Below are 27,096 nucleotides of genomic sequence, written 5' to 3'. Positions count from 1 at the left end.
TGCAGATGATGGGGGACAGGAGAGAGGGCCCAGCACAGCCCTGCCCTGCTTTGGGCAGCACCAGGAGGAGCAGATGCACTCGTGTCCCTCTGTTCCCTGTACAGAACCAGACCAATGTGCCCCCAGAACTCCCTCAGCTGTGCCTCAGGTGTGGGGCTGATGCCAGCTGGACACAGATGGAACAGGCAGCACTGGGGGCTGCATCAGGAGCAGGGCAGGACAAGTGGCAGGGACAACAGGGGCATGTGGGGGCTTGGGGAGGTGGAGGTGGCCAGAAGGAAAAGCCCTTGGGAGGGTGGAGGCCTGGGACAGAGCAGGGCACAGGGCTTTGGAGGGTTCCCCAGAATTTGGCTGGGCAAATAATAAAAAATATGAATATAAATATAAATAATAATAAAAAATTATGTTAATAATATTAATAATACCAATAATGATATTATAAATAGGATAGAAATAATATAATGTAATTATATATTATATGTTATATAGTATATAGTGTTTAGTATATACTATATACTATATACTATCTATTATAAAATAATACTATTATATCAATTTAATTATATATTAATAGAAATTAGTGAATAAATATATTAACAATAATAAATAAATAAATAAATAAATAAATAAATAAATAAATAGGGATAAATAAATAGGGATAAATAAAGTGGGATAATGCTGGGGGAAGGCTCTGCTCCACAGGGGAGTCAGACTGGGGACTCCAAGAGCCCCTGAGCAGCACTTGGGGTGCTGTGAGGGAGCCCCTGTGGGGCAGCACTGGTGGCAATGGTCACACACCCCCCTCATGTGCTGTGGCAGGGCCTGGCAAAGCCTCAGATTCAGGAGGCAGGGATTTCTCCTTCCTCATCCCTCAGCCAGCAGCTGCTGCTGCTCCGTGCCCAGCCAGCCCAGGGTTCCCAAGGCGCAGGGGCACCCTGGTGTCCACCAGCACCCTGAGCCAGCACAGCCCAGGGCCCCACCCTGCCCTGGGGCTGCTCAGGACAGGGACACAGCCCCACAGGACAGGGACACAGCCCCACAGGACAGGGACACAGCCCCACAGCCCCACAGGACAGGGACACAGCCCCACAGCCCCTCCAGGACAGGGACACAGCCCCACAGCCCCACAGGACAGGGACACAGCCCCACAGGACAGGGACACAGCCCCACAGGACAGGGACACAGCCCCACAGCCCCACAGGACAGGGACACAGCCCCACAGCCCCACAGGACAGGGACACAGCCCCACAGCCCCACAGGACAGGGACACAGCCCCACAGCCCCACAGGACAGGGACACAGCCCCACAGGACAGGGACACAGCCCCACAGCCCCACAGGACAGGGACACAGCCCCACAGCCCCACAGCCCCTCCAGGACAGGGACACAGCCCCACAGGACAGGGACACAGCCCCACAGCCCCACAGGACAGGGACACAGCCCCACAGCCCCTCCAGGACAGCCTGGACATGCAGCAGACCCTGAGTCCATCCCGATCCTCGCCCCGTTCAGCCTCCCTCCAGCTCCAGGGGTCCTCCCCACTGGCTGCTTTCCCCCAGCCCGGCTGTGTTTGCCCAAACAGACAGAAGGACGGACACAGGGAACACCCAGACACCAACTTTAATGCAGAGGCAGGACAGGCCCTGGGCAAGAAGAGCAGGGCTTGGCCAGGTGAGCGCTGCCTGCCTGCCACCAGCCCCTTCTCTTCACAGGGACACAGAGAGGGAGGACACAGGGGAACGGCTTCCCACTGCCAGGGGCAGGGTTAGCTGGGATATTGGGAAGAAATTCTGCCCTGGGAGGGTGGTGAGGCCCCAGAATAGGCTGCCCAGAGAAGCTGTGGCTGCTCCATCCCTGGAAGTGTCCAAGGCCAGGCTGCTTGGAGAAAGCTGGGATAGTGGAAGGTGTCCCTGTCCATGGCAGGGTGTGGAATGAAATGAGCTTTAAGGTACCTTTCAACTGAAACTACCCTGTGATTCTATGATTCTCTCCCATCCCCACTTTCCCACACTTGTCCTTTCCCTACCCACCCCCTTCCTTTGAATATTCCCCAGTCCTGCATTCCAGGGCTCTCCTTCAGCATTCCATAATCCATTTTCTCTTTACTATGAGATATTCTCTGAATAACCCAGAACCCAGAATAAATCAGTTTTCCTCTTATCACTTAAAAAGTTTCTGGTTGAACCTCCTCAAGGTCCCACTTGGGCTCATCCCCCAGTGCCTCAGGTCCAGGTGTAAGGAGCTGCTCCAGCTCATTAGCATTTGCATGCAGGGGTGCTTAATTTAGTAATTTTCCTGTCTTTTATGTTTGTCTTTTGTGGTTTTTCGGTTTTTCTCTTAGGCTGAAGAGCAGCCAAGCAGCATCCTGCCAAAGCTGACATGCTGGCCCAGGTGAGGAGAGGGAGGATCAGCACAGGGGCCATGGAGGCTCCAAGGATGGCTGGGCTGCTGGGGCTAAGAGGTCTGGGGGGGCTCTGGGCAGACCCCAGCAAGGCTTGGGGCACCTGAGCGCTACCAGTGGGAATGTGATGGAGCTGAACTCCTCTTGTCCAGGGCAGCTGGGGCAGTGTTGGGGCTTGGGGAGCTGGAGCTGGCCACAGGGAAATCCCCCATGGGAGGGTGAGGCTCTGGGTCAGAGCACAGCACGGGGCTCAAAGTGAGGGGTGCCCCAAAACCTGGGGCAGTGGGATAACCCTGCAGACAGCTCTGCTCCACCAGAGTGGGGACACCAAGAGCCCCTCAGCAGAACGGGGAGCTGAGAGCCTTCCCACGGAGCCCCTGTGGCTGGGAAGGGTGGGAAGGGTCCCAGCGCCCCTCAGGCTCTGTGGCAGGGCCTGGTCCTGACCAGACAGACGGCCCCAGCCACACCGAGCAGGGCGAGGATGACGCAGAGCGGGGCCACCACGGCACCGAGGTGACAGCGCAGCACCGACACCGGCACCTGGGCCACCTGCCAGCCCTGGTACTCAGCTGGGGACTGGCACCTGTAGTCCCCGGGCCAGCCCTGCCCCAGGTGCCCCGTGGCCGCCAGCGCCTGCAGCCCCCTGGCCCCAGAGCAGGAGCAGCTGAAGGGGTTGTCAGCCACAGCCACGTCCTGCAGGCGCCCCAGGAGCTTCACCTCCTCCCTCGGCAGCTCCGAAATGGAGTTGTTGTCCAGGTGAAGGGTGTCCAGCACAGGGTAATTCCTGATGGAGGGGACGGCCTGCAGCAGGTTCTGATTCAGGAAGAGCTTCTTCAGGGAGCTGAGGGAGGTGTCTACGGCACGGAGCTGGTTGTGGCTCATGTCCAACACCTCGAGGCCGGGGGGCAGCGGTGTCGGCACTTCAGCCAAGCCAGCGTTGGACAGGTTAAAACGCCGCAGGGATGCTGGCCACTGGCAGGAGGAGGATGGGTCTGCCACGAGCTTGTTGTGGCTGAGATCCAGGTGCCAGAGCTCCGGCAGCAGCCTCACGCCCTCACACACGCTGCCGTAGGAGCTCAGGTTGTTGTGGTGCAGACTCAGCTCCTGGAGCCGAGGAAAAGCTCCCTGGCAGAAGGCGAGGGCCAGGCTCCCATCGCCGAGGCTGTTCTGTGCCAGGTTCAGGGAGAGCAGAGCTCTGAACAGCTTCCCAATGGCACAGGGCAGGCTGGTGACACGGGAGCCGGTGACAGCCAGCTCCTGCAGGGTCTCCAGCCACCTGCTCAGGCTGGAGAAGGCCTGCTCATGGCCCGTCAGAGGGGCAGATGTCACGTTGTGGAAGCTCAGGGACACTATGGGCAAGCTCTGGCCATCCATGTCACTCCAGTCGCCTGTGCCCTGGAAAATGCAGCTCTCAAAGGCCAGCTCCTGCACATGGGTGTAGGAGAAGAACCTCAGCACACGGGCGAGGAATATCTCAGGCACCAGGACATTTCCAATAATTATTTTCCTGATAACAAGGGAGTCCAGAGTCTCAATGATGGAGGGGGTCAGGTCCCTGATTGGGAAGGCTATGTATTTCTCCACATCTCCACCCTGAAACTCCACCACATTTGCAGGGAGGCACTGGATGATGCTGCCGATGGTTTCCTCGGACAGGTTGTAGCACACACAGTGTTCCGTAGTGTGGTTGAAGTAACACCTGTTCCTTCTGCCTTCTGCTGCCAGCAGCCCCAGCCCCAGGAGCAGGAGCACAGCCACCCTCATGGTGAACGACCTAAAAACTGCAGGAGAAACAGTGAATGGCAGCTGAGGGGACCACTGTGACCACCACTGGAGGGATGCCCTGGGCAGGTTCAGTCCTGCAGAGCCACCCCTTGGGGACAGGGCACTGCCCTCATCCCTCCTGCAGGGCTCGGGCAGCGCTCAGGCAGCAGCCAAACACCCCGGAGCTGCAGCTGAGCCTCCCTGCCCTCAGCAGGCTCTGCACTGTCCTGCCCGGGCTGCCTTGCTGCAGGATCCCACTCCTAAACGACCTGGAGAAACTACAAATGTGGAGTTACAGACAGCGAAGGCAGATGTATCAGTCTGACCAGGGAGAGAGCCCCAGCTCTGTTTGTTCCTCTGTAATCTGGGGCAGGAAATTGCAACAGAGGGCTTCATGTTTTCTCCTTCCTCGCCCAGCGATTTGATTCATCACCAGCCCCCAAAGAGGTGGCAGAAAACGACCCCTGAAGGTGTGAACACATCCCTGTCACACCAGAAGCTGGGCAGCTGACAGAATCTGGTCTCTGATCAGCAGATTGCAAAAGAAGCGGCAAGCAAAGATTAAAGAATCCCAAATATATGCTGACTCAGCTCAAAGGGGGTCTTTGGGGGTCCTCAGTCCAGCCTCCTGCTCTGAGCAGTTCTGTCGCTGCCCCAGCCCTGATCAGCCTCAGCTTTCCTTGGCCACATGCCCGAGTCCCCCGAGCACGGAGCTCTCCCTACCTGTTCCTGGGGGCTGCGGGACCCTCCCGAGGAGCTGCTCTCGCCCGGCACCTGTCCGGAGCGCGGCTGGCGGCGGGCAGCAGGAGCGGGTGCCTTTGTGCAGTGACTCACCAGCCAGATCACACCCAAACCTCTCCTGCTTCCTCCAGCTGCTGCCAAATCCCGGCCGGAGCTGCCAAAGTCTCCGGGCGCTCAGCTCGGTCCGGCAGCCGATGCTGAGCCCTCGGCGCTCCAGATGTGTTCCAGCTGCTGCTGCCCGGCTCGGGTCCCCAGGCCGGGCTGGGCCGGCTCCTCCAGCCCCGCTCCCGGGCACAGCCCTCGCCCCCGAGGCGTGACTTCCTGAGCACGACGGAGCCACCAAGGCACTTGTGCTTCACTTCCCTGTGGCTGCGGGCTGGGAAAGGTTGTGGCCGGAGTGCCAGCGCTGCTCGCTTTCCTGGGAGGGTGGAGGAACAGAGCGCGGGCGAGGTTCCCCCACGGCGCTTTCGGCATCAGCCCTTCCAGACGCTCTGGTGTTGCTGCGCTTGCTCAAGGCTCAGCGGGTGCTGAGCAGCCTGCAGGCAATGCACAAGGGTTCAGGACTGCCATACCTGGCACCCAGACCATCCTGTGTTCCATGCAGGATGGGGATGGCACAATTCCCATCCACCCGAGGCTGCACAGGGCACTCCTTCACGGGCAGGAGCCACAAGTGTCCCACAAACAGCTGGATGTGGCACTGAGAGCTCTGCTCTGGCTGACAAGGTGGTGATCAAAGGCTGGACTTGATGGTCTTGGAGATCTTTTCCAACCGAAATGGTTCCGTGATTCTGTGATCTCTCAGGGTTTTTTTTTTTCTTTCCCAGAGGTTTCTCTGCCTATGCTGGATTCAGACTGGACAGTGCAGCTCCCAGTTTGCTGTTGTTAATGGGGCACTACACGAGCTGGGGTGGGGTCCCTGCTCCCTGGGACTCGTGTGCAGGGGTGCTCAGCAATTCCATGACTCCTCTTCTACATCCTCGGGATATGTGAAATTCCTCAGCACAAGGACATGGAGCTGCTGGAGCAAGCCCAGAGGAGACCACAGAAATGCTCCAAGGGCTGGAGCCCCTCTGCTCTGCAGACAGGCTGGGAGATGGGGCTGCTCAGCCTGGGGAAGGCTCAGGGGAGACCTCAGAGCCCTTCCAGTGCCTAAAGGGAGTCCAAGAGAGAGACTTTGGACAAGGACCTGGAGTGACAGGACAAGAGGGAATGGCTTCCCATTGCCAGAGGGCAGGGTTAGATGTGATACTGGGAAGAAATTCCTCCCTGTGAGGGTAGGGAGGCCCTGGCACAGGCTGCCCAGAGAAGCTGTGCCCCATCCCTGGAAGTGTTCAAGGCCAGGTTGGACGGGGCTTGGAGCAACCTGGGATAGTGGAAGGTGTCCCTGACCATGGTGGATGTTTTGGAACTGGAGGAGCTTTAAGGTCTCTTCCCATCCAAATGGGTCTGCAATTCCAGGAAACCGCTGCTGAGTGCACGATGGAAAAGTCACAGCTGCCCTCTGAGCTCTCCTCCCGGCCCCTTTTGTCGAGCCCGGCAGCTCTGCCCAGGGCTGGTATCTTTAATTTCTGCCCTCCAGCTGCAAATTCCCCAAACACCTCCCTGGGGAAGCACCAACTCCTCTGCCCCTCGGTCCTCATCACCACGGCGGGAGGTCCCGGGCCACCGAGCCGCCTCGATTCACATTTCTGCTGAATCTTTGGGGTTTTTTTGTCCTCGGCACAACCACCGCGCATCCCTGCAGGGCACGGCCGCCCGGGCTCGGAGCGGGCTGGGTGCGAAGGGGGGCCGGGATCGTGTTTTCCCCGCCCCGGGACCGCCCCAGGACCGCCCCGGGACCGCCCCGGGACCGGCCTTTTCCTCCTCATCCTGGGCTCTGGGTGTTTCTCCCGTCTCGGCCATGTGGGGCCGGCGGCGGGCCCGGCGCGGCGGGCGCAGCGCGGAGGAGCTGCGGGAGCGGCGGCGGGAGCGAGAGGCAGGTCCGGCCGGGGACAGCGGGCACAGCCGGGGGGCTGCGGGGTCCCTGCGGGGTCCCCCGTGCCTGGGAGGGACCCCCAGCTCAGCCGGGGACAGCGGGCACAGCCGGGGGGCTGCGGGATCCCCCGTGCCTGGGAGGGACCCCCCAGCTCAGCCCTGGCCGCTCCCATCCCCGGGGGCGCATCTCGGGGGGACGGGCGCCGCTGCCCGCTCGGGAAGCGTTTTACAGCTTCACCTTTTAACCCGAGGGGTTTCTGCCATGAATTCCCCGTTTCTTCGACAGCCCCTTCCCCCCGCACTGTTTGGGGTTTCCAAGGTCTCGCCCTGTTTTAGCCTGGAGCAAAGGAGGCTCAGGGGGCCCTTGTGGCTCTGCACAAGTCCCTGGCAGGAGGGGACAGCCGGGGGGTCGGGCTCTGCTGCCAGGGAACAGGGACAGGAGGAGAGGGAACGGCCTCAGGCTGGGCCAGGGGAGGTTTAGGTTGGATGTTAAGGGAAATTTCTTCATCAGAAGGGTGGTCAGGCATTGGAACAGGCTGCCCAGGGCAGAGGTGGAGTCAGCGTTCCTGGAGGTGTTTTCCAAAATCAAGTAGATGGGGCACTTGAGGCTTGCCTTAGTGGCCATGGTGGTGTTCAGCTGAAGGCTGGAGTTGATGATCTTGCAGGTCTTTTCCAAATGTAATGATTTTATGATCCTATGTGTGACCCAGCCTCAGGTCCCTCCAGCTGCTCCTCGGGTTCTGTCCCGTGTTCCTGCTCAGTATCCCAGCAGTGGCTTCCCACTGTGTGTGCCCAACCCTCCGAGTGCAGCCCCTGCCCCTGCAGCCCTGCAGGCTCACACAAGGAGGAATGGGCAGTTCCTCCCTGGGCTGAGGGAGGAATGAGGCTCTTGGGTGGGATGGAGAAGTGTCCTGTGCTGGCAGAGGGTGACATGTCCTGGTCTGCTGGCAGCTCTCAGGAGGGCGCGGCGGCAGGAGCAGCTGGTCAGCAAGCGGCTCCTGCGGGAGGACAGCGCAGCCGAGGAGGGTGGACAGGATGGAGCAGACGTCGTGCCAGACCCACTCTCGGAGGATGAGGTGAAAGACCTGACATTCCTCACAGCAAAGGGGGTCTCAGGGGTCTTCCCCAGACTCGGCATATAAAGGAGGGTGGGTGGGGGTGGGTTTGGGAATGGTTCTGATTCACTGCCAGACACAGTCAAGGCTCCTTGTGCCCATCTTTATGCTCTGGGTTCCTTTGCCTCAAGGATTAACAGGGCAAAATCTTAATGCTGGCAGTGCTTTTAAGTTGTTAAGTGCTTAAAGTGCATGTTTTAATTCCCTGGCCAGGTTCTGGAGCTGCTCAGGGGTGTGCAGAGGGGTTCAGAGGACAGGCAGCGATCGCTCGGGCGCCTCCGCTGGGCTCTGCAGAACGAGGAGACTCAGCAGAAGTTTGTCAGGTCAGCCCAGGCCTGCTGTGGCTGTCCTGGGGCAGGTCCCGAGGGGCCCTGTGTCCCTGTGGGTGGGTGAGCTGGCGTGTGGCCCTGGGTGGGAGCTGACAGCAGCCTTTGGATCCCCCAGGCTGGACGGCAGCATCCGGACGCTCACCGGGCTCTTCACCAGCAGCCTGGCTGAGCTGCAGCTGGAGGCTGCCCGCTGTCTGCATGAGCTGTCCCACTCCAGTGTCCCCACGGTGGCTGAGGCGTGTCTGCCTGTCACCTCCTACCTGCTCACCTACCTGTCAGGACACAGCCTGGAGCTCACGGTGAGATCCCTGTCCAGATCCACATTTTCCGGGGCTCTGGTGCCTGGGAATCCTCTGGTGTGCCTGGTATTGAGCTCTTGTGGTCACACACAGCTCATGTGGGAGTGCTGGTGGGACAGGGCCCTCTCTGGGAGCCAAAATCTTTTGGCATCACAGGCTTGCCCTGAGAGCAGGACTGTCCCCAGTGCCCAGGTGTTTTGACCTGCCCTGACAGTGAGGTAACTGAGTTCTCGTTACTCACAGATCCCTTGGGATGGATTGGAGTGGAACCATACAGAATGACCCATATTTATGTACATAGATGTGTATATATATATAAATATATATATATATAGGTTTATTTTAGAGCAGTTTGGTTGCAATGCAAAGGAGGTATGTAGCCACTTTGGTTGTTAACTATAGAAATGAAATAATATGAAAGTACAAAGATATCACTTAAGAAAATATATAAGGAGAAGAAAGAAAGGAAGAAAGGAAGGAAGGAGAAGAGTAGATAGTAGAGTGTCTGTGGCTCCATGCTGTACAACTTGGTGTGGGAAAGGAGCACAGCTGGAGTAGCTCTGGGATGCTCACGTGTTTTCCAGCTGCTCCATCTGGAAACAGGCTCAGAGCTAAGGAGCAAGGTGGGCAGTGACCTCAGGTGCTGATCCCAGTTGAATGCAGCACACAGACAGGCTCCAGTAGAACCAGAAGGGGCTCAGGGAAATGTCATCCTGAAAATCAGAAGCCGTAAAAACCTCCAAAGTGGGAGTGATGAGATCCCAACTTCAACCAGACAGAAAAAGAATGAACTGAAGCTGACTGAGCTGGGAATGGGGTGCCTGGAGAGTCCAGCAGCATCCAGCTGTGTTTCCCCCTCCAAGGCCAGCTCCTGCCCTGCTCAGGGCAGTGTGTGGGACCTGAGGCTTTGCTGGCTGCTCCCAGGGTCACCTCCTGCTCTGCTGTGTTGTTGCAGGAGCTGTGCTTGTACACACTGGGGAACCTCGTGGTAGAAAGTCAGGCTGTGAGGAAGCAACTGCTGCCTCAGGGCATAATTCCAGTGCTGGCATCCTGCATCCAGGTGGGTGAAACAGCTCAGCCACATTTCTGCTGTGCCCTAGAGAGACTTTTCTGACAGCCCTGAGTCCCCAGCTTTCCTTCCAGCTGTGGGGGAGCTCTGCAGGGAGCTGTTCCCACGAGTGTGAGGGTCACTTGTGGGCTCCCTGTGCTCATTTTAGGGCTCAGCTCACCCCTTTGTGCTCTTCCCAGCGCAATCTCCCCCATGCAGTGGCTGCCTGGTACAGTCTGCAGCACAGGGAGCCTGTCCCCTCTGCCTGCCCTGGCTCCAGCAGGGCTGGGGTTTGCAGGTCCAAGTTCAAAACAGGGCTTTCACTGCATTTGGGCTAAGCCCAGTGAATGTGGGGAGGGGGACAGCTCAGCTCTGGTGGTTCCTGTGTCCCTCCTGGCCCCTCTGTGCCCCCTGTTCTCCAGGCACAGTGAGGCTGTGCCGCTCAGCCGGGTTTGGTTGGCACCCCGGGGCCCTGGCTGTGTCAGGAGGGATCAGCTCTGTTCTCTTGGATTGCAGTCCCCACACGAGGCAGTGCTGGAAGGTGTGGGCTATGTCCTCTCACAGCTCCTCCAAGCCAAGGAAGCGCCCATGGAGATCATCCCGTGAGTCTGAGCCGCTGAACCCCGCACCGGGATGGGCCCTGGGGCCTCGAGTGGTATTTGTGTGCTGGGGACATGACACCTTCCCCATCCCAGTGACATTAATAGTTCAGGGCAGAATCCTACCAGAACTGTGGAAGTTTTGATGCAGATCAGGGAGCAGGGCTTGGCTCCTTTCCCTCGGCCTCATCTGAGCAGACAGCTCTGGTATTTCAGTAAAGGCCAGCATGGAGCAGGGAAGGCTCACAGGGAATTCTGGCTGTGTTCCTCTTGCAAAGGAAAAGATCGACTTGACAGCCCCCAGTGCCAAAAATGTGACCCCAGACAAAGTGTCCTGAATGTCCCAGGCCCTGCCATGGACAGGGAGAGCCCAAGGCCGCAGCCCTTGGCTCAGAGTCCCTTCCAGGTGTGTGTTTGGACCCTGTGGCCCCCACTATGGGGTACAGCAGCTCCCTGTTCAGTGGTCAGGGTTTGTATCTCCCTGCTTGTGCCTCCATTAACTCTGCCCTCTGCCCCCAGCCTGGTCCTGGACTCGGTTCTCCCCCAGCACATGCTCCGACTGGTTTGCTCCGGCCTCAAGGCTGCCATGGGAGCGGCCGTGGAGTTTGCGTGGTGTCTCCACTACATCATTTGTAGGTAAATGCATTTTTCTCCTCGTTTTGAGTTCCCTGGGGGCAGCCAAATAGAGGCACAAAGGCTCATGGTCCTGCAAGGGGATCTGGATTGCTTCCCCTTTTCCCTTGGGAAAGCAATTCCCCAGCTGTCCTGGATATCCCAGCTCTCCTGTCAGAGCACATGTGCAGTGTGTGGGGTCACTGAGCTCTTTTACAGGGTGGTAATGGGTGATAAACGTGAAGAGGCTGTTTCTAATCCTCTAAAATGCCCCCCAGATTCATTTCCCATGCCTGGAGTTGTTCCCCACACTTCCCAAGGCAACCCTCACACTTGTGGGGTTGGCCCAGGGCCACCCATCTGGGCTGTGCCAGCAATCCCTGCCTGCCACTGGAGCCAAGGAATGTGTAGATGCTCAAGGGTCAGGGCTGTCATTTCCAGACCCACACAGATAACTCCAGTGAATCTGTTTTTCAGGGGCTTTTAGATTTTCTTCTAAGCTCAGAAAAAAATCTGCTATTCCAGTGTGAAAGAAGCCACTGTTCTAACATGAAATAAGCCCTGTGAGGGATCAGGAGAGCACTCTGAATTTCCAGGCCCTGTTGTTTGGTGAGGGGATGTGGCAGTTTCCCCTCCCCAAGCTCCAAGGCCACAGCACTGTCCCTCTCTTTGCAGGCACAAAGACAACGAGGTGCTGCTGGCGCTGGGGGCCGTGCCTGCCCTCACCTCGCTCCTGCTCGACCTGGCTTCCCAAATCCCCCAGGATGTTCCCGAGGGCCTGGAGCTGGTGAGAGGTGGGCAGGGTGCTGGCTGTTCTCAGGATTGCTGTGGGGATGCTGCTGAAGGGATTGGTGTGTCCCTCTGTCACAGCTCGTGTGCCCCGTGCTGCGGAGTCTCAGTAACCTGCTGGCACAGACAGGCTGCCAGGGGCAGGGCCAGGACGGGCGCCTGCTCATCGCCCTCTTCCTCATCCTGCAGTGCTTCCTGCAGCAGCACCCCTTCCTCATCCAGGAGTGCCTGTGGCTGCTCAATAACCTCACAGGTGAGTGTCCCACAGTGCTGCTGGCACAGCTGGACACTGCTGGGACCCGCCCTGCTTTTATTCACATCTTCCTTCTCCGCCCACCCCAGCGGATGATCCCTTCCTCTGCTCCGCTCTGCTCTCCCTGGAGCTGCTCCCGGCCCTGCTGCAGCTCCTGACGTGTTCCCAGATGGCCACTGTGCTGGTAAACCTTGCCCCACACATTGGGAATGGTGGGGAGTGCTGGATTCAGAACATGAATCCCACACTGACAGTGCTGGAGTTGGAGGGTGGATGGGGCAGCAGTGACAGCTGGGCAGAAGCTCCCATGTGGTGGCAGTCACCAGCTACCTCCCCCAGAGCCACTCCAGCTGTATTTACCCTTGGCAGAGCCTTGTCCGAGCACAAAAGTGTCCCAAGGGAGATGTTAACTTGGGGCCAGCCCCTGGAGCAGGCCTGGGAAGGCTCCTGCCACTTTCCTTTGAAAGACCCCAAAGCTTTAGGAGACTGGGGATGCTGCCAGGGGTGTGGGTGGCAAGGCTGGGTCTGCCTGGCACAGGGATGAACAATGCCTTGGGGTAGGTGTGCAGGAAACATTCCAAATCCAGTGGTTTGGTGGGCACTTGGCTGTGGGCAAGCGCCTGGCAGGACAAGAAAAAAAGGTGGAGAGGGACTTTGGGCAAGGGGATGAGTGACAAGACAACAGGGAATGGTTTCCCACTGACAGAGGGCAGGGTTAGATGGGATATTGGGAAGAAGTCTTCTGTTAGGGTGGTGAGGCCCTGGCACAGGTTGCCCAGAGAAGGGACAGGGCTTGGAGCACCCTGGGATAGTGGAAGGTGTCCCTGGCCATGGCAGGGGTCAGACTGGACGAGCTTTAAGGTCCCTTCTAATCCAAACCATTCCACAATTCCATGGCAGGGGGAGTGGTTGGGAGCCTCCCAAGCCTGTCAGGAACCTGCCCATGGAGCACTCGCTGCTCGCTCCCTCTCCCTCCCACAGGTGCTGACTGTGCTGTGCAACATGGCAGAGAAGGGATTGTTCCTGTGCCAGCAGCTGCTCCAGCAGCCCCTCCTGCCCCAGCTCCTGCCCCTCCTCACCCTGCCCGACCCCGAGGCCGTGGGGCAGTGCCTGGAGCTGCTGCACCTCCTGTTCCTGCACTGCCCAGAGGTGAGGGCTCAGGGCACAGCATTGGAAAGGGGATGGGGAATGATTATTGTGGGGGTTATTGTTATTGTGGAGGGGGATGGTACTGTAATTTGAACAGCACTGCCCCACTCCCTTGCACCCCACAGCACCCAGGCCCCCATCCAAAGGGACACTGATGCAGAGGGTGGAAGCCCTTCCTGTGTCTGCAGACAGTTCCTTTCTTACTGGCAAGGACTGGTGTTTGGGCAGGCTGTTTCTACCCCAAGTTTTCTTTTGATCCTGCTGAGGTTGCTTCACTTGCTGCAGATCACAGGAGTGAATTCTCCTCTGTGAGGGTGGGGAGGTCCTGGCACAGGGTGCCCAGAGGAGCTGTGGCTGCCCCTGGATCCCTGGATGTTCAAGGCCAGGCAGGATGAGGCTTGGAGCACGTGGTGGAAGGTGTCCCTGCCTGTGGCAGGGGGTGGGAATGAGATGGGCTTTAAAGTCCTTCCCAACCAACCACCAGCATGGTTGGATTTACCTGGAGCAGGAATGCAGTGTCTGGGAGGGCTCTGGGGAATTCCCTCACCCCATTCCCTGGGATGTGGTGGCTTGGGCAGAGATGATCAAGTGTAGCACCCAGCCAGCTCTCACCCTCTCCTCTCACACAGGCTGCTGCTGATTTCACCAGGCAAGGTGGGCACCAGGCCCTGGAGCAGCACCAGAGCACCCCAGAGCTGCAGGAGCGGGCACAGGCACTGCTGGATGTGGTCAGGTCAGGAGCCCCCAGTGCCTGCCAGGCCACACTGGCTGCCTTCTCCTAGGCCTCGCTCCTTCCCTGCATTCCCAGGGGGAATAAACTGTCTGTTCAAGTCGTGGCAGCTTCCCAAGGCTGCTCAGGGCTCTGATGTGCCCAGTGCTGGCTGCACAGGGGAGGTGCCCCCAGAGCCTGGAGCAGGGGCAGAGCTGAGCTGCAGCCCAGGCAGACTGTCCTGTGCCAGGCAGGGGTGATGGCTGCATCAGCCATCCCTTGGGCTCTCAGCCACCACCAAGCTCAAGGTAAACACACTGTATTTATGAATTGATAAATTAAAGATACACCTTTGACATTAAAGATTATCAGTCAAGTCTCCAGCACGTGTGTATTTCCCGTCTGTCGTTACGCAGGGCTTTTCACAAGGCTCTGCAGGGCTTTGCCCACTTCATCCACAGTGAGGTTGTTCAGTGGGATGCTCTTCTCCTTCCCAAACTCTGTGGGGAAACAGACAGGGTGAGAGGGGGCAGGGTGCACCTTTCCTGGTGCAAGGGCACTGATGTCACAGCCTCCCATCACCACCCCTCCCCACTCACCATGTCCCAGTGTCCCTCCGTGTGCCCAAGTTATCATTTTCACCTTCTTATTCTCCTCCTTTCCCTTGGGAAGAACTCAAAGCAGCTCACCACCTTTCCCAGTCTCCTTTTTCTAGCTCTGGCTGGGCAGAGACACATCCAAGAGCAACCCTGGCTGCCAGCCTCATCCCAGCAAGGTGCTCCCCTCAGGAAAGCAGACTGAAAACTGTTCCTTCAGACTCACTGCATCATTTCAAAAGCTTCTAAATTAATCTTTTCCAGCCCAAATTGAGGAAAACAAATCCCTTCCAGGATTCCAGCCCCCAGAGGGGCTTTTGTGCTGCCTTGTTTCACTGGGAAGGCAGTGAAAATAAAGGAAAAACAACCCCAGTTTTGTGTAGTGAAGGTAGTGGTGGTGTGAGGTCGCATCAGAGGCTGGAAAGCCCCTGCTGAGCTCTTTCTGATCCTTCCCATAAACACTCAGGGTCCCTAAAGTCCCCTCCAACCCCAACCATTCCATGAGAATTCCATGGTGTTTTCCGGCGGGCACCCCCTACTCACCGTAGCGAGCCCAGAGCTTGGGCTGGATACCGGAGCACTCGCGGATCAGGATGGGGAAGTTGGGATTTGCCTTCTTCAGGGTCACATAGTGCTTCTCGATAAATTCCCTGCGGAGGGAAGGAGGAGCGGCGGGGCCTGTGGCTCAGCCCGGGGGTGTCTCGGTCCCCTGGAGGAGCACCCCCGGCCCCGTCCCGGCCCCTCCCCGCGCTGACCTGACGCCGCGGCTGCCGGCGGAGCGCTGGCACAGGTGGATGCGGAGCTCCCTCAGCCCTTGGCCCAGCCCGCCCCCGATGCTCTTCACAGCGGCCGCCGCCATCTTCCCTGCGGACAACAGCGCGGGGGCGGGACTGCGGCACCTCGGCCAATCAGCGCCCGTCTTTCCCGTCCGCCCACCAATGAGAGCGCTCGCCGTGATCACACCCGCCAATGGGAGCGCCCGCAGTTCCTGCGCCCACCAATGGGAGGGCTCGCGGTGACCACACTGGCCAATGGGAGCGCCCGGCGCGGGGTGCGCTGGGAGGGCAGCGCTCAGCGGAAGGGCCGCGCAGCGGAGCTGGGAGCGCAGCGATGCCGGACCGGGACAGTGAGTTCGGGGACACGGGACACGGGACACGGGACACGGGGCACGGGGCATTCCCGGTCACCCCCGGGCCGCGACACTTGGCCCGCGCGGGGGCTGTCGCGGCGCTTGGGGCGGGGCGGGTGGCAGCGGCCCGGTGAGGGGGGCGGTGTAGGCCCAAGCTGCGCTGGGGAGCGGGGGATCCTCCGGGGAGCCCCGGCCCGGGGCGAGGGACAGCTCTGAGGGGGGACGGGGTGTGGCCACAGCCCGCGGAGCCGGGCCAGGGCACCTCGCGGGCCGGGAGCCGGCGGCAGCCCGGGGCTGAGGAGCTCCGCGGGTGCGGCGGGGGTTGACACCGGGAGTGTGTTTGTTTCGGGCTCCCGAGAGGATGCAGGGGCAGTCCCGGGGTGTGCGGGACGGGAGGCCCTGGGACACCCCCGGAAGGCACAGAGCCGCGGGGATCTGGCAGTGGCACCGGGACCGGGCCGGCCCGGGTGACAGCGGGCTGGGATCCACCTCGGAGCTGCAGGCGGACACTGTTCCCTTCGTGGTTTCTGGGAGGGTGTGAAGCTGTGCAGGCAGTGTCTGAGCTCTCTCTCATGTCCCCTAGATGAGCCGTTCTCCAACCCCCTGGCCCCCGATGGCCACGATGTGGACGACTCGCATTCCTTCCACCAGTGAGTACAGCGCTGGGGCCCTGGCGTGGGACTGGAGCAGCATTGTGGCACCCCTGTGCCACACACCTGTGGCACTCTCCTCTCCTCTCCTCTCCTCTCCTCTCCTCTCCTCTCCTCTCCTCTCCTCTCCTCTCTCCTCTCTCCTCTCTCCTCTCTCCTCTCTCCTCTCTCCTCTCTCCTCTCTCCTCTCCGGAGCTCCCATGGAGATGCTGGAAGTCACTGGTGCACTCCAGCCTTTGGGCCTCCTCCACGGGCACCCGTTGCCTGTCTCGGTCACACAGGACCTGCTCCTTCTCCAACGCTCTTTGGGAATGATGATTTCTGTTCCTTCCCTCCCTTGTAGGTCCAAGCTGACCAATGAAGACTTCAGGAAGCTTCTCATGACCCCGCGGGCTGCGCCAACATCTGCGCCACCCTCCAAATCTCGCCACCATGAGTGAGTAGGGCTCTGTTTCACATGGGACAATCCATGCACCCTGTCCCTCTGGGGCTCTGTGCCCAGCTGACCCTCTCCCCTGCACTCTGTAGAGGAATGTCTACAAGGGCTTTTTGCCATTGAATGTGGGAAGTGGAGAAGCAGGTGGGTCAGGGCTGTTGTAAATAATAGTGAGGCTTCATGGCTGTTAAGACACTTTGTGCAGGAGGCAGATTTGTCTCAGTGAAAATCAGTCTTTTCCTCTCCCTGTTGACAGTGTGGAATTAGGGGGAAATTAAGGGTGAGAGACTGTTCTGTTCCATCTCTGAGCACCTCATTGCCCTGCTGTGTCTGAGGGACTGTTCTGTTCACCTGTCACCCACGTGGCTCTGCAGACTGTACATGTGTTTTACACCCTTTTCCAGGATGCCCCGGGAGTACAATGAGGATGAAGATCCAGCTGCTCGGAGGAGGAAGAAAAAAAGGTAAGTGGGGAAAGAGATGCAGCAGGACTTGTCATTATACATCACATCCAGTTCTGATCTCTTGGGCTCCCAAAGAGGGTCTTGAGTAGATTATTTAAGAGCTTTGGAGGAGCTCAGGCTGAGGAACCGTCACTGCTTGTGGAAACAGCTGTGGGAGGGCAGCAGTAGGATGGGGCTGAAGCTTCACCTCCAGAAGGAGCAGGAGAGGCCCTGTGGGTGTCTGGGAGAGCAGGGCAGCACATTGCACTGATCACTGTGTGCTTGGGGCATGTCTGCACAGCAGGACTGCACTGGACCCCTTCCCTTTGGAAGGGAGGATGGAGCTTAGCTTAACTGGCCTCAGTACAGCAGTTCCCCCCAGGCCTGTTGTGTCCCATGGTGCTCTAGTGTGATTTTGGGGAAGGGATTTGGAGCAGAATGTGTGTGTGTGAGGCCTTGGGCTGTTACCTGACCTCAGAAACATGAACAGGTCACTCTTAACCCTGAGCTGTTTTCCACCCCCAGTTACTACGCGAAGCTGCGGCAGCAGGAGATCGAGCGCGAGAGGGAACTGGCCGAGAAGTACCGGGATCGAGCCAAGGAGAGGAGAGATGGAGTGAACAAGGACTACGAGGAGACAGAGCTGATCAGCACCACTGCCAACTACAGGGCTGTGGGGCCCACGGCCGAGGCGTACGTGGGCTGTGCTGGGAGCTCGGCTCGCCAGGCTGATCCAGGGGGGCCGGCCCTTACCTGGCTCCCTTCTCATTGCACAGGGATAAATCTGCTGCGGAGAAGAGGAGACAGTTGATCCAGGAGTCCAAGTTCTTGGGTGGTGACATGGAGCACACTCACTTGGTGAAGGGTCTGGACTTTGCGCTCTTGCAGAAGGTGAGTGCAGATATCACCGTGCTTCTCTTGCCCTGTCCTCTCCCACAGACACAGGGCTGGGTGTTACTGCTTGGTCTTGGCAGCATGGATTTCCCTTCCTGGGAAGGGTTGCTGCAGGGCTGGGGATCTGATGGGGCTCCCAGATGGGCAGCAATGGCATGTTTTGGGCTAAATCCAGTAATTTGTGGATTTACTCTGCATCCAGGTACGGGCTGAGATTGCCAGCAAGGAGAAGGAAGAGGAGGAAATGATGGAGAAGCCCCAGAAAGAAGCTAAGTGAGTGATTGAGGATTTTACACTCCTGAGTGCAGCTGCTTGCCAGGGAGGAGGATGCAGAGGAGCCATTCACTTGGCTTTAATTCTTCTGGTTTCTGTTTCTCTTTAGGAAAGATGAAGATCCTGAGAACAAAATTGAATTTAAGACCCGGCTGGGTAAGACTGTGTGGATGTGGCTATTCCCCACCTTGTCTGTGCCGTGAAAGTGGGAGAAATCCTGGAGGGTGAATGGAGGAGTGGAAACCATTGGTGGGGGAGAGTCCTGAATTTGAGGACTGGAGGAAATGTGTTCTCGTGTTGCTGATGAACTAAACATGCTTCACTTTGGCCTTGTCCTCTGCTTTCCCACACTTTTCCTTCCCTCCAGGCCGCAACATTTACCGCATCCTGTTCAAGAACAAGACCTACGAGCGGAACGAGCTGTTCCTGCCAGGCAGGATGGCCTACGTGGTAGATCTGGATGATGAATACGCCGACACCGATATCCCCACCACGCTGATCCGCAGCAAGGCTGACTGCCCCACCATGGAGGTACCCAGCAGGCCTCCAGCCTGCTTCACCTCCCTGCTCTGAATTGGCCAGAGCAGGTTTTTCTGGGAGGATTTGCTGTCAAGGGAGCAGGATGCTTCCTCGTGGATTTCCCTTTCAGGCACAGACCACGCTGACCACCAATGACATCGTCATCAGCAAGCTCACGCAGATCCTCTCCTATCTCAGGCAAGGCACCCGCAACAAGAAGCTCAAGAAGAAAGACAAAGGTAGGAGTTGAAGGAACCAAGTAATAGGATTTTAGTGCTTGGAGCGTATCCCAAGGGAATGGGATGTGTTTTGGTTTGTGGTATTCCCCTGGGCCATGAGACAGTGGGCTTGGAGAACAGTGATTTCCTGAACGCTGTGTCCTGAAGGCAGGAGCACACTGGACAGGCTACTGGGAAATTAGAGCTGTGAGGGTACCTGGTGGTGCTCTGCTCTTCTGATGAAGGCCCAGTTCCTTGGGAAAATGCCCCCTCTTGGGGAGGGACACAGTGGCTTCCTGGGGGTGCTGGGTATGATGTGACATTGTCCTGGCTTCCCACTCCTGCAGCTATCCCCGGACAGGGATAGAGGAGCAGCACAGGGGGCAGTGGGGATGATGTGCCTCTCACTGCTGTTCTCTTTGCAGGGAAGCTGGATGAGAAGAAGCCTCCTGAGGCTGATATGAAGTAAGTGCCTCTCTGCCCTCAGGCTATGGGGTCAAAGCTTTGTCCCTTAGGGAATGCCTTTTTGGCCATTTTTTTGATCACATTTAGAGTGGGCTGAGTTTGGAGCTGCTGGACCTGTGGTTTATAGGACAAGGCTGGAGGCAAGCTCTGGTTTGGATATCAGGCTTGAGACAGGTGAGGGCTCACTGTTGCCCTGGACCACACAACTCAGGTCCTGCAGCAGAAGGGAGCAGAAGTGCAGTGATACCTCTGACAGATGTGGAAACCACTTCCATATCTGGTGTCCTTAGCTCTCGGTGCTGGTCCTGTGTGCTCCAGGTCACAAGGAGGTGGTTTTGGCCTCTTTCTGCAACACAACGTAACTCCAGGCTCTTTTCCACTTGTAGCATCTTTGAAGACATTGGGGATTATGTGCCCTCCACTGCCAAGATGCCACGGGACAAGGAACGGGAGAGGTACCGGGAGAGAGAGCGGGACCGGGAGCGAGACCGGGAGCGAGAGCGTGACAGGGACCGGGAGCGCGAGAGGGACAGGGAGCGGGACCGCGAGCGGGAGGAGGAGAAGAAGAGGCACAGCTACTTTGAGAAGCCCAAGGCTGATGATGAGGTGAGTCTCTGCTCGGGAAGGACTGTCCCACCTGAGCTCTGCCCTTTGTGGGCTTGGGGGGCTTTGGGTATCTCTGGTTATTGTCAGCTCTTGCTGAGCTCTGCCTGGCCCCAGGGCTGGTCCCTCAGCAAGTGAGGCAGCACCAGCCTGTTTGGGTTTGTGGTTCAGCTCTGTGTGATTGACACTGTCTCTCCCTTCTCTTTGCAGCCCACAGACATCGACAAAGGTGAGTCAAGTGGTGCGGGTCCCTAGGAGGGATAGGACAAGGGGGAAGGGTTTTAAGCTAAAAAAGGAGAGATGTAGATTAGATATTAAGGAGAAATTCTTCCCAGTGAGGGTGGTGAGCACCTGGCAGAGGTTGTCCAGAGAAATTGTGGCTGCCCCATCCCAGGAAGTGTTCAAGGCCAGGTTGGACAGGGCTAGGAGAAACCCAGGATAGTGAAAGGTGTCCCTGCCTATGGCAGGGAGTTGGAACAAGACAGGCTTCAAGATCCCTTCCAACACAAACCATTGTAAGATTCCAGGTCTCCTGGGATAAGCTGACCCCATCAGTGCCAAACTGGTTTGCTCCTCCCCTCGTACCTCATGTGCAGCTTGTCCTGTCTGTTACTGTGTCCCAAAGGGAGTCTGTCCAGCCCCAGTGTTCTGCAGTGAGCTGTTCTTACCCCCAGATTTAACCTGCTGCTTTCTCTACCCCAGGACCTGGCTCAGCCAAGGAGCTCATCAAGTCCATCAATGAGAAGTTTGCTGGAGCTGCTGGCTGGGAGGGAACAGAGGCATATCCTTTACTGTCTGTGCCAGCTGAGCTGGCTGTGGGGCTGGGCTGCCCTTGCAGGCACAGGCACATCTGGGGGGCTGTCCTGCCTCACCTGGTAGCAGGGAAATGCTGCCCAAGCCTTGCTTCTCATACACCAAACAAAAGCTTCACCCCCCAGTTCAGTTGTGTTGGGGTAGGATGGGGTTTTCCAGCTGGCTGTGCCCAGCCTGTAGCTGTAAGGCTCAGCTCATGCGGTGCTTTCCTTAACTGCTGCCACTTTGAAGAAGCCAGAAGACAAGAAGCAGCTGGGAGACTTCTTTGGCATGTCCAACAGCTATGCTGAGTGCTACCCTGCCACGTAAGGAGCAGCAGGGAGCTGTGGGTGGGAGAGGGTGTGCCGAGGGGCTGCTGTTCTCTGGCAGCATGAATTTGAGCATCAGCCTCACTACTTCTTGGGAGAGCAGGTCTGGCCTTGTCTGTGGGAACAGCTGCCTGGTAAAACCATGCCAAGCCCTTGGTTCAGGCTCTTCCTAGCTGCTCTCTGCTGTAAGTGGCTGCCTGGAGCCTGTTGCCCCTCAGAGCCAAGGGGAGGCTGAGGTGCCTGGGAATCTGCTGCATTCCCTGTTAATCCATGTGGTTGTGAAGCTCTGGGCTCCCTCAGTGGAAGAGGGACATCTTTTTAGCCTGCAAAGTCATCCTGGGAGCATTTCCAACCTTGGATGCCCTGTAGGTACAGGTCCATCTGCAGGGCTTGCAGCTGGGGCTACTCCCCTCTGGTCCAGGAACTGTGTGTTTGGTCTGAGGCCACGAGACATGACTCCCACCAGCTCCAAGGTCCTGATCCATCTCATGGACCCACTCTGAACCCTTTCCTTGATTTTTTTCTCCCCAGAATGGATGATATGGCTGTGGACAGTGATGAAGAGGTAGACTACAGCAAAATGGATCAGGTATGTTGGCACCAGCCTTTAGGGGCAGCCAGCAAAGCAGACACCAGTGCCAGCTGTGAGGATCCCATGGGAAAGAAGCAGCAGTGGAGCTGCTGAGCAAGCTGAGAGCTTTGGGGTTTGCTGATCATTTCCCTGTTGTGTCAGGGAGCAAACAAGTGTCACTAGCACTTGACCCAGAGATGTTGGCAGGCATGCTACTCTGTTCTGACTTCTTCCACAAAATCTGTCTGGAACTTCTTGGGGAGGGGATAAGGAGCCAAGGCCATTGATCTGGGGCTGGTGGGAGATGGAGCCTTGTGGCTGGGTGTGCAGGGCTGTGTGAGAAGCCCTTCCAGCAGCAACTGAGGAGCTGCTCTGAGTTGTTCTCTCCCTGCAGGGTAACAAGAAGGGGCCTCTGGGCCGCTGGGACTTTGACACACAGGAGGAGTACAGCGAGTACATGAACAACAAAGAGGCTCTGCCCAAGTGAGTGTAGCCCTCAGGAAGGGCCAAGTGAGGGTTCTGGGTGGGATGACTGTGCTGGCCAAGCCTGGATGCTGGGGCAGCTTAAAGCAAGCTGGGGGCTCCCCTGTGAGAACCTGAGGAGGAGCTGTGGGTCCTGGGCCTGGTGGTTTGTTTTTGCTCTTAGTGTCACTCTTGAGGACTCCAGCCCAGGCGCTGCTTTTGGGGGCTCAGGCAAACTCTGGAGCATGGCTGCGGAGATGTGTCCCTTCCTCTGGCAGGCTGTGGATCCCCTGTGGGTGCTGAGCCATGTCTTGCTCCTTCTCCAGGGCAGCCTTCCAGTACGGCATCAAGATGTCTGAGGGGCGCAAGACGCGCCGCTTCAAGGAGACCAACGACAAGGCGGAGCTGGACCGGCAGTGGAAGAAGATCAGCGCGGTGAGTGCCCGAGCTGGGCGGGGGCTGCTGAGCCTGGAGCTGCCAGCGTGGCTCAGGACAGCTCCCCCCTAGTCCTGTCCTTGCTGTCCCAGCCATGGCTCTTCCCAACCATTGGCAGTGTGTGTGTGTGAGCACCAGAGCTGGCCCTACCAGCTGCATTTGCTCCTTGCAAGAGTATCAGGCAAATACTTGGGCCTTCAGTATTGCAGCGGAGTCTGGAGCTCTATTTGGAACTGTTGTCCTGGGAGCAGCCCCAGTCAGGGGCTTTTTGCTCTGGGCTGTGCAGCAGATGAACATGTCCAAAACCATTAGTTTGGAGCCATCCAAAGGGGATTGGAGGGGACAGGACATGTTTAGTGGCTCCCTGTTTGTGCCAGCTGGCAGAGCTGGGGCTTGTCCTGGCAGGGTGAGCAGTATGGGACGGGCTGGGGAAGGTGAGAACAAATGATTTGTGGTGGCCAGAAGGAGCGAAGGGTGAAGAGGCCAAGCTTCTCCAACTGTAGCTCACATCAGCTCTCTGGCCTGGCTGCAGCTCTCCCCAGTGTATCTGGCATTCTCCAGCCCCTCTGCTAGTTGTGAGCAGCCAGATTCCCTGAGGGTAATAGGACTTTGTGCTTTCTCTGCAGATCATCGAGAAGAGGAAGAAGTTGGAGGCTGATGGGTAAGTACAGTAGTCTCTGCTTGTGGCTCAGCTTCTGGGGCCGTACTGGGGGCCCCCCACCTTCTGTGGTGTGAGAGTGTGGATGTCAGTGCTGAGCTGTGGGTGGGAGAGTGGTGGAGCTGCCTGCCCTGCATCCTCACCACTCTCCTGCCCCTCTCTCTCTCTTCCAGGGTTGAGGTGAAACGTCCCAAGTACTGATGGCTCCCATGTTTTTTCCTCCCTCTCCTGGAAGCCTGGCCTGTTGGGAGCTGCCTTCCTGGAGCGTGCTGGTGTGCTCTCCTTGCCCCACACACCATCCACTCTCTGCTCAGGGCTGGGGGCTCTTCCCTCACTCTGTTCTTTGCTGTAGAGCCTGTGCTGTGTAAATGTTGTAGCCTTAATAAAATTACATTAAATTTGTGTGTGGACATCTGTTTGTGCAGAGAGGAGGTGCCTGGGCACATTTTAGCCTTCTTTGAAGCAGCAGGGGGGCTAGGACTCTTCTACTTAGCAGGCATACTTGGGGCTGACAGGGCAAACCATGGCTTAGTGTATTTATTGAGGGAGCCTTTTGGGCTGGGGGCAGCATCCCTGGATAAAATTGACAAGTCTATTTGGGAGCAATAATCCCATTCTGTGCCACAGGGCAAGGGGAAGAAATTGGACCGTGGGTAGGGTACAGCAAGTGCAGTGACCTGAAAGAGCATTCTCTGCTGCTCTGAGCGCTGGCAGAGGGCTGCTCTGGGTGTGTGTGATGGGGCCAGCAGGGAGCTGGGCTGGCCCCTCGGACAGGGGTGCTGCTGGTGGTCCCTGGCTGGGCTGGGGTCTTTAGGGGGGGCCCTGCAGGCCCTGCAAGGGGCCGAAGTGCTACCTGGCCCCTGGCTGCCCCCTCCCCTGGGAACAGAGAGGGGATGACAGTGTGAACTAAGGACCCTGTGGTGCGAATTAAGGAGCCTGTGGAGCTCCCAATGGTGAAGCGCTAAAGTACAGGAAAACATGAGGTGGGTGGGGAGCAACGTGGTGAAAGGGGGCCATGGGCGCCTGCAGGCTGGAGCCCCTAGCCGGTGTCCCCCGAGCCGGTGTCCCCCGAGCCGGTGCCACCCCTAGCCGGTGTCCCCCGAGCCGGTGTCCCCTGAGGCTGTGCCACCCCGAGCCGGTGTTCCCCGAGCCGGTGCTCCCGGAGCCGGTGCTCCCCGAGCCGGTGTCCCCTGAGGCTGTGCCACCCCGAGCCGGTGTCCCCCGAGCCGGGCCGGGCCCGCAGCGCTGGAGACGCGGCTGGGCGGCCCCATGTAAACAAAGGGGCGTGGTTTATGTAAATGAGGGCGTGGCCATGTAAATCAGCAGGGCACCATGGCGGCCGCCATGGAGGAGGTGAGCACGCGTGGGGCTGCGGGACGCCGGAGCCCCCGGCCCCGGTCCCACGGCCCCGCTCTCCTCAGGAGCCCCAGGAGTCCCCGGAGCCGGCGGCGCGGGAGCCGCGAGTGCGGGACACTCCCGAGGACATTTGTCTGGAGGCCACGGCCAACGCCATCGCGCTGCACCCGGCGCGGCCGCTGCTGGCCGCGGGGGACGTGGACGGCGACGTGTACCTGTGAGTGGGGCCGGGGCTGGGGAGGGGGGTCCCGGCTCTGGCACCCGCTGGGCACCGGCGGCGGAGCTCCCCGGCCGCCCGCGGGTCCCGGCGAGCACTCCCCGTGCTGGCAGGTTCTCGTACTCCTGCACCGAGGGGGAGAACCGGCAGCTCTGGTCCTCGGGACATCACCTCAAGTCGTGCCGGGACGTGGCGTTCTCCCAGGACGGGCAGAGTGAGTGCGGGGGACCTGGGGTGGCACTGGGGCACGCCGGGCGGGGGGCACTAACGCGGCTCTCCAGAGCTTTTCACTGTGTCCAAGGATAAGGCCATCCACATTCTGACAGCGGAGGAGGGACGGCTGGAAACGCGCTTCCCCAAGGCCCACGAGTAAGTCCATGCAGGCGGCTCATTCTGGGCAGAACGGCTGGGGCATTGTCCCCTTCCCTCCCGCGACAGGGCCACACAGCCCTGGGCCTGGCAGGGAGAGCCCGAGTGACCGCGGGGGTGTGGGGCCGGGGTCTGTGCAGGTCGGCCCTCAACTGCGTGCTGCCCATCGACAACCACATCTTTGCCACGGGTGACGAAGGCGGGGCAGTGAAGGTGTGGGACCTGCGCAAGGGCAGTGCCATCCTGGAGGCACGGCAGCAGGAGGAATACATCAGTGCCATGACTGTGGATAGCAACGGGAAGATCCTACTGACAGCCTGGTACCGGAGGGGTTTCATGGTCTTGGGGTTGGGCTCCTTGTGTCTCTTTGTGGCTGGAGAGCTGTGTGCTCACGTGTCCCTTCCCACAGTGGTGATGGCACCCTGGGCGTCTTCAACGTGAAGAGACGGCGCTTTGAGCTGCTCTCGGAGCCGCAGAACGGGGACCTGACGTCTGTGGTGCTGATGAAGGTTGGCACTGCTCCCCAACGTGGAGCAGGATCCCACTGCCCTCTGTCCTCGCTTCCAGTTTTTTGTTCTGCCTCTGCCTCACTGCCCTCTCTCGTGCCTAGAGGGGGAGGAAGGTGGCGTGTGGCTCCAGTGAAGGCACCATCTACCTCTTCAACTGGGACGGCTTCGGGGCCGCCAGCGACCGCTTTGCGCTCAGGGCAGAGACCATTGACTGCATGGTGCCCATCACAGACAGCATCGTGTGCGTGGGGTCCCTGGATGGAGTCATCAGGTCAGGGGAGCGCCGTGGGGAGGGATGGGGAGCTGTGGGGTGGGGTGGGGTGGGGTGAGGGGGAGTGGAGAGAGATGGAAGGGCATGGGATCAGGAACGATTGTGGGGGGTGAGATGGGATAGGGAGGGAAGGGTTGTGGGGTAGAAAGGGGAGAAGAGTGGGCTGGAGGTGGGGTGGGATGGGGTGAGATGGGGATTGTGGAGGATGGGATGGAGAGGAATGGGGAGGTGTGGGATGCGGAAGGGATGGAATGAGGAGGGTGTGGGACAGGATCAGCCTTGCCCAGCACACAGGACAGGAGGGCAGACGGCGTCCCCGGGTGCTGCAGGGCCCTCAGTGCCCCATGCCGTGCCCAGGGCGGTGAACGTGCTGCCGAACCGCGTGCTGGGCTGCGTGGGGCAGCACCTGGGCGAGCCCATCGAGCAGCTGGCCGTGGCCGCGGACGGGAAGCTCCTGGCCAGCAGCGGCCACGACCAGAAGGTGAAGTTCTGGGACGTGTCGGCGCTCGGGTCCATGGTGGTCGATGATTACCGCCGGAAGAAGAAGAAGGGCGGGCCGCTGCGCGCCCTCAGCAGCAAGGCTCTGGGCAGCGGGGAGGATTTCTTCGCTGACCTGCGGGACGAGGCCGAGGCGGAGGCGGCGGTGGGGGAGGGCGGTGACAGCAGCGACAGCGACAGCGACTGAGCGGCCGCGCGGGGCCGGGGGCCGCCCCCTCAGCGCTGCCGGCGCGGGGGCGGAGCTCTGAGCCGCTGCGCGCGGGCCGCGGCCAATCAGAGCCGCGGCTCCTGGGAGTGCCCGCCTACGGGGCGTGGCCTCAGTGGAATGCGAGTGGCACCGCTGGGCAGGACTCTGGCGTTCTGATTGGCTCCTGAGGCTGCCACTCAAGCTGGGCTGCGCGCGGGTCCGAGGTTATGGCGGCTCGGAGGAGCCGGGGGTGGCCCCGGCATGGGGACACAGGCTGGGGTTGGGGAGGGACTGGGAAGGGTCCCTGACTGGGGTCCGTGATGGATGGGGAGTGGCTCTGAGATGGGGGCATGTAACCCTCACCCTCTAGCTGGGGGGCTGCGGTGGGGGTGCAGCACTGGGAGGGCAGGGGGTAATGCTGGGGTTTGCTGG

The 27,096-nt window shown here is 59.1% G+C and overlaps 5 protein-coding genes across 6 annotated transcripts; 3 read left to right on the top strand and 2 right to left on the bottom strand.

The window, feature by feature from the left end:
• Positions 1-1,609: 1,609 nt before the first annotated feature.
• Positions 1,610-5,317, bottom strand: CD14 (CD14 molecule). Its single transcript, XM_058848534.1, has 2 exons — positions 4,888-5,317; positions 1,610-4,181 (listed from the first exon to the last, which is right to left on the bottom strand). The coding sequence occupies exon 2, from the start codon at positions 4,162-4,164 to the stop codon at positions 2,815-2,817; it is 1,350 nt and encodes a 449-aa protein (XP_058704517.1). The 5' UTR covers positions 4,165-4,181; positions 4,888-5,317; the 3' UTR covers positions 1,610-2,814.
• A 1,440-nt stretch (positions 5,318-6,757) lies between these two features.
• Positions 6,758-14,147, top strand: TMCO6 (transmembrane and coiled-coil domains 6). 2 transcript variants are annotated; one of them, XM_058848532.1, is made up of 12 exons: positions 6,758-6,887; positions 7,834-7,958; positions 8,211-8,320; positions 8,442-8,625; positions 9,581-9,685; positions 10,190-10,275; positions 10,792-10,908; positions 11,560-11,671; positions 11,755-11,926; positions 12,016-12,110; positions 12,908-13,075; positions 13,705-14,147. In XM_058848532.1, the coding sequence occupies exons 1-12, from the start codon at positions 6,809-6,811 to the stop codon at positions 13,855-13,857; spliced, it is 1,506 nt and encodes a 501-aa protein (XP_058704515.1). In that variant the 5' UTR covers positions 6,758-6,808; the 3' UTR covers positions 13,858-14,147. The 2 variants fall into 2 exon arrangements, with proteins under 2 accessions (XP_058704515.1, XP_058704516.1); XM_058848533.1 differs by lacking the exons at positions 8,211-8,320; positions 8,442-8,625.
• Positions 14,088-15,290, bottom strand: NDUFA2 (NADH:ubiquinone oxidoreductase subunit A2). Its single transcript, XM_058848547.1, has 3 exons — positions 15,136-15,290; positions 14,924-15,030; positions 14,088-14,284 (listed from the first exon to the last, which is right to left on the bottom strand). The coding sequence occupies exons 1-3, from the start codon at positions 15,237-15,239 to the stop codon at positions 14,193-14,195; spliced, it is 303 nt and encodes a 100-aa protein (XP_058704530.1). The 5' UTR covers positions 15,240-15,290; the 3' UTR covers positions 14,088-14,192.
• Positions 15,291-15,403: 113 nt separating this feature from the next.
• IK (IK cytokine) lies at positions 15,404-23,659 on the top strand. Its single transcript, XM_058848530.1, has 20 exons — positions 15,404-15,506; positions 16,093-16,159; positions 16,503-16,595; positions 17,000-17,059; positions 17,564-17,731; positions 17,815-17,929; positions 18,135-18,205; positions 18,315-18,361; positions 18,573-18,736; positions 18,855-18,963; positions 19,368-19,407; positions 19,794-20,013; positions 20,221-20,239; positions 20,713-20,791; positions 21,048-21,128; positions 21,663-21,720; positions 22,097-22,185; positions 22,491-22,599; positions 23,226-23,260; positions 23,431-23,659. Exons 1-20 carry the CDS (start codon positions 15,491-15,493, stop codon positions 23,456-23,458), a joined length of 1,668 nt encoding a protein of 555 aa, XP_058704513.1. The 5' UTR covers positions 15,404-15,490; the 3' UTR covers positions 23,459-23,659.
• Positions 23,660-24,566: 907 nt separating this feature from the next.
• On the top strand, positions 24,567-27,055 carry WDR55 (WD repeat domain 55). The gene is made up of 8 exons (XM_058849000.1): positions 24,567-24,610; positions 24,679-24,830; positions 24,944-25,044; positions 25,112-25,199; positions 25,340-25,519; positions 25,609-25,708; positions 25,810-25,979; positions 26,337-27,055. Exons 1-8 carry the CDS (start codon positions 24,590-24,592, stop codon positions 26,662-26,664), a joined length of 1,140 nt encoding a protein of 379 aa, XP_058704983.1. The 5' UTR covers positions 24,567-24,589; the 3' UTR covers positions 26,665-27,055.
• Positions 27,056-27,096: the final 41 nt, after the last annotated feature.

Source organism: Poecile atricapillus, chromosome 13, assembly GCF_030490865.1.
Source record: "Poecile atricapillus isolate bPoeAtr1 chromosome 13, bPoeAtr1.hap1, whole genome shotgun sequence".
Lineage (NCBI taxonomy): Eukaryota > Metazoa > Chordata > Aves > Passeriformes > Paridae > Poecile > Poecile atricapillus.
Note: the sequence above shows the minus strand (reverse complement) of the source record. Positions and strands in the feature narration are given on the sequence as shown.

Excerpts from the sequence above, each read along its gene's own strand:
- NDUFA2 (XM_058848547.1), bottom strand. The coding sequence starts at position 15,239 with ATGGCGGCGGCCGCTGTGAAGAGCATCGGGGGCGGGCTGGGCCAAGGG. Across the intron at positions 15,031-15,135 it reads GCCGGCAGCCGCGGCGTCAG|GGAATTTATCGAGAAGCACT; the intron begins GTCAGCGCGGGG and ends TTCCCTCCGCAG. Across the intron at positions 14,285-14,923 it reads CAAGCTCTGGGCTCGCTACG|AGTTTGGGAAGGAGAAGAGC; the intron begins GTGAGTAGGGGG and ends GTTTCCCCACAG.
- IK (XM_058848530.1), top strand. Across the intron at positions 16,596-16,999 it reads TCCAAATCTCGCCACCATGA|GATGCCCCGGGAGTACAATG; the intron begins GTGAGTAGGGCT and ends ACCCTTTTCCAG. Across the intron at positions 17,732-17,814 it reads GTGGGGCCCACGGCCGAGGC|GGATAAATCTGCTGCGGAGA; the intron begins GTACGTGGGCTG and ends CTCATTGCACAG.
- CD14 (XM_058848534.1), bottom strand. The coding sequence starts at position 4,164 with ATGAGGGTGGCTGTGCTCCTGCTCCTGGGGCTGGGGCTGCTGGCAGCA.
- WDR55 (XM_058849000.1), top strand. The coding sequence starts at position 24,590 with ATGGCGGCCGCCATGGAGGAG. Across the intron at positions 24,831-24,943 it reads GTGGACGGCGACGTGTACCT|GTTCTCGTACTCCTGCACCG; the intron begins GTGAGTGGGGCC and ends CCGTGCTGGCAG. Across the intron at positions 25,045-25,111 it reads GTTCTCCCAGGACGGGCAGA|AGCTTTTCACTGTGTCCAAG; the intron begins GTGAGTGCGGGG and ends GCGGCTCTCCAG.
- TMCO6 (XM_058848532.1), top strand. The coding sequence starts at position 6,809 with ATGTGGGGCCGGCGGCGGGCCCGGCGCGGCGGGCGCAGCGCGGAGGAG. Across the intron at positions 10,276-10,791 it reads GCGCCCATGGAGATCATCCC|CCTGGTCCTGGACTCGGTTC; the intron begins GTGAGTCTGAGC and ends CTCTGCCCCCAG. Across the intron at positions 11,927-12,015 it reads GCTGCTCAATAACCTCACAG|CGGATGATCCCTTCCTCTGC; the intron begins GTGAGTGTCCCA and ends CGCCCACCCCAG.